The 3,926-nt window shown below is 48.5% G+C and overlaps 1 protein-coding gene across 1 annotated transcript; it reads left to right on the forward strand.

Annotated features, from left to right (window-relative positions):
- The first annotated feature begins 1,026 nt into the window (after positions 1 to 1,026).
- LOC112101481 lies at positions 1,027 to 3,111 on the forward strand. The gene is made up of 3 exons (XM_024192159.1): positions 1,027 to 1,702; positions 1,976 to 2,459; positions 2,562 to 3,111. The coding sequence occupies exons 1-3, from the start codon at positions 1,027 to 1,029 to the stop codon at positions 3,109 to 3,111; spliced, it is 1,710 nt and encodes a 569-aa protein (XP_024047927.1).
- Positions 3,112 to 3,926: the final 815 nt, after the last annotated feature.

Here is a 3,926-nt window from a genome sequence, read left to right on the forward strand (position 1 = left end):
TACTTAGATTCTCGGGCTGGGGAGCCCGTCTTGCCCACTGTCGTCGACTGGGTCTCCTCGCCTCTCGACCTCTAGCCGGAATGGCCTTATGCCTCTTACAGGAAATTGGCCTCGTGGATGACGTGCTCGTGGGTGAGCAGGATATTTCTGTTCCTGTTCCCCCGCGCACCAGGTTTTTACGGGACATACCGGTTCGCAGAACTCTGCCATCAGATATCCGCTCACCAAGCCTGGTCTCGTCGACGTATTTCTCCTAAACAGCAAGCGTAACAATTAATTGAACCACAGAGAAAGAAATTTCCGCAGTCCTAACTAGTTGCATCTGCCTATGTACTCTAGTTGCAGTTCTGGTTCTTCCCATGATATAAGTATACATACTCGTAGCAAAACCAAATGCTGACAATAGAAATACAGCAAGAAGAATTATTCTCTTCATTTTTCCCAGGGTAGATTGCCAATTTTCCAGTTACTGTTATCTCCTACCATTTTTGTAATCTCTAATAATTCCCCTAACAACATAAGTTTATAATATTACACTTATTTTCAAATACACTTTTATTCATATTTATTATAGATTAAATAAATCACATGAATCATTTGATTTTTATTGCCTAATCGAATTGAACCGAACTGCCATAATACAGCTCAATTAGATTCAGTTTGGATTGAACCAAGTCAAATGCTCACCCCAATCAAGAACATGTTATTTTAATGTTCGTTTTCATTTCAACTTGGGAAGAACCAAATAGAAAAAGGGAAACAACCATTTGACTCTCCTCCCTATTTGAAATTTTAATGGCGTGGGATTCTCTTTGAAATTTCCATTGAAAACTAAAATCAAACATAATTTTCATACCCGACTTCATAGCAATCCAAATCTAGTTGAATTAAGTACACATAGACAAATGTCCCGGCTTCAGGTATTTCTTCTATTTTCTCGGTATTGGTTAGTTGTAGATAATTTCCTTTCTCTCTGCTTTGCTCGAGGTTGTAGTTGGCGGTGGTGTTTTGGTTAGAACTTAGGATATGTCGAAGGGTAAGGAGAAAGTCGTTGAGGTTGGTGACGACGAACTAGGTTTCTTGCCTAGTCTGCTCGCTGATTCTGCTTTTGACCCCGGGGCCCCCTTAGAACCCACTAGGACTAGTGTCGGGACTAGCGCTAGGAGGACGTCCCCCCACACGACCTCCACGAGCAGAAGTAGTGGTGAAGAGGGATCTTCTGGCTCGGAAGACACCCTAAGTGAGGATCAAGGAGGTGATTCTGGGGAGGGATCTTCACCAGGAGCGCCGCGACCAGAGAGGCGCAGTACAGTAGGAGGTAGAGCCTCGTTGCGGGATTATGCTATTGATTACATGACCTGCACGACCACATTCAACGAGCTGGATGACCTCCGGCTCAGGTATAGCATTCCTGGTGAAATTCCTCTCAAGATCCCAGGGAAGAAGGATACACCTAGCCGGCCTCCTAGGGGATATGTTACCCTGTTTCTGGAAAGCTTTAAGTTTGGGCTAAGGTGTCCCTTACAACCCTACTTTGCCCGTATACTTAACGGGCTGAATCTGGCTCCTGGTCAGCTGAACCCCAATGGGTGGAGAGTGCTCTCTGGTCTGTTCATATTGTGGGACAGATGTTGCCAGAGCGAGCCCACGATTGATGAGGTGAAGCACCTATACCAGCTAAAGAGCAGCCCTAAAGATGCCGGTTGGTACTACTTCCAATCTAGTACCAAGAGCAGGAAACCCATAACTGATCTTCCAACTGGTGGTGGTGGGACTTGGAAGAGGAAATTCTTTTTTGCTGGGGGTCCTTGGGGTCAAGTTGCACGGATTGACGGGAACGATTATCGCGTCCCACCCCGTTTCGTGGTCCCAGGTTGTCTGCTCGCTTTAGATGTCTTGTATCCATAATTGTTCTTGCTTTATTGGCTTGTCTCTAACCAAGTGTCCATTTCCAATCTGCTCGTTTGTGTTGTAGTTTCCTGGGGTGTTCATTTCCCGCTCCAACTTGGTCAGCTTAAAAGGGTCGAGGCTGTACTGGCCAATTCCTGCTCGAGCCGAGAACTGCTATCTACATACAACTTCCTCGAGTCTCGGTTGATACTTCCTGGCCATAAGATGGAGGACGCAGTGATTGGAGCTTTGACCAGGAAACGCTCTCGGCCCCCAACAACCAACAGGGACCAGAACAAAGATGCTCCTGCTGCGAAGCGAAAGAACATCGTGCAGCAGGTTCCTCCCTTGCAGGCTCTTCCTCTTGCTCTCGCTAAAGTCGGGGAGTCTAGTGGAGCAGCCACTGATCCTGCTTCCTCTTCTCCACCTGTTGTGCCTCGGTCTCGCTTACCCGACAGCCGACCAGAACACTTGGTTCCCTATCTCAATGAGTTGTCTAAACTCGTGAGCAAGAAGGACCTGGAGGACTTTGATGGTTGTACCCTGGGCGAGCTGGTGGGAGCCATGCAGTATAGCGCTTTCCATCTCAGCTGCATAACCACCTACTATAAGGCCAAGGTTGGCCGTTACGACAGGAAGATGAAGGAGGACATTTAATCGGCGACGACCAGAGCTGACGTTGCCGAGAAGAAAGCGGGGGAGCTAAACGTTGAGAACCTCAAGCTGATAGAGCAAGAGTCTCTTGCTCAAGCAAAAGCCATTACCCTCGAGGAGGAGTTGACCAAGGTTAAGGAGGATCTGCAAAGGCAGAGGGCTATATATGAGGCTCAGCTCGAATCTCTCCGCGATTCCCACCGAGCTCAGGTCGAGAACTTGGAGAGGGAGGCCGACAACCAGTACGACCAGGGACTTCGGCATTCCTATCGTTGCATCATGGCCGTCCTCGGGAAGCAACACCCCGATCTGAAGATGGATGACCTTGCAGCTGGTGTTGCTCAACATATGGACGAGGAGGCGACCAAGGAAGACGCCGAAGGGGTAGAGCCGATCGTGATTGAGGAGGAAAACTCTCCTCCTCGTGCAGTCCCTGCCGATGTTGGCGAGGCGAGCACCCCCCGAATGCAACTGGTGATACCCCTCCTGCACCTGAGGAGGTCCAGCCAACCGACGCTGCTGGGCTTACTGATCCACGATCTTCTTGATATATTTCTTGTATTGTAATGAACAATGTTTGTGAAGATTATCTGCTTTGTTAATTATTAACAAATTAATAAAGATGTTTTTGATTACTCTCTTGTGTTATAATTACGAGAGTCTGCTCGTCTTCGTCTGGTCGAGCTGGCTACGGCTTGGTATATGGTTTTGCCACCTGCCTTAGAAAATTTTTCGATGTTTGGGATTCTGCTCGCCTCCGCGCGGTCGAGCAGATCCTGCCATGTTTGGTTTCTGTCTTGCCATAAACAGGCTGTGAGACTTGACGAGCCTTTGCACGTCTTAAAATTTTTTTTTTTTTTTTGTGCTTCGGAGTCTGCTCGCCTTTACGCGGTCGAGCAGATCCTGGCATGCTTGGCTTCTATCTCGCCGTAAACAGGCTTCGAGACTTGGGGAGCCTTTGCATGCCTTAGTGTCTCGTTCGACGTTTGGGGATTCTGCTCGCCTTCGCGTGGTCGAGCAGATCCTGGCATGCTTGGCTTCTGTCTCGCCATAAAATAGGCTTTGAGACTTGGGGAGCCTTTGCATGCCTTAGTGTCTCGTTCGACGTTTGGGGATTCTGCTCGCCTTCGCGTGGTCGAGCAGATCCTGGCATGCTTGGCTTCTGTCTCGCCATAAAACAGGCTTCGAGACTTGGTGAGCCTTTGCATGCCTTGGGTAATTTCTTCAAAGCTTGGGATTCTGCTAGCCTTCTCGTGGCCGAGCAGATCCTGGCATGCTTGGCTTCTGCCTCGCCATAAGACAGGCTTTAAGACTTGATGAGCCTTTGCATGCCTTGGGTTATCTCTTCAAAGCTTGGGATTCTGCTAGCCTTCTCGTGGCCG

This window comes from Citrus clementina, unplaced genomic scaffold (assembly GCF_000493195.1).
Source record: "Citrus clementina cultivar Clemenules unplaced genomic scaffold, Citrus_clementina_v1.0 scaffold_16, whole genome shotgun sequence".
Classification (NCBI taxonomy): domain Eukaryota; kingdom Viridiplantae; phylum Streptophyta; class Magnoliopsida; order Sapindales; family Rutaceae; genus Citrus; species Citrus x clementina.

Bases quoted from the DNA above. Each gene is read 5' to 3' on its own strand.
- LOC112101481 (XM_024192159.1), top strand. From the start codon at position 1,027: ATGTCGAAGGGTAAGGAGAAAGTCGTTGAGGTTGGTGACGACGAACTA. The intron at 1,703-1,975 runs GTTGGTACTACT...TTTGTGTTGTAG, and splicing joins GAGCAGCCCTAAAGATGCCG to TTTCCTGGGGTGTTCATTTC. The intron at 2,460-2,561 runs GTATAGCGCTTT...GGCGACGACCAG, and splicing joins GAGCTGGTGGGAGCCATGCA to AGCTGACGTTGCCGAGAAGA.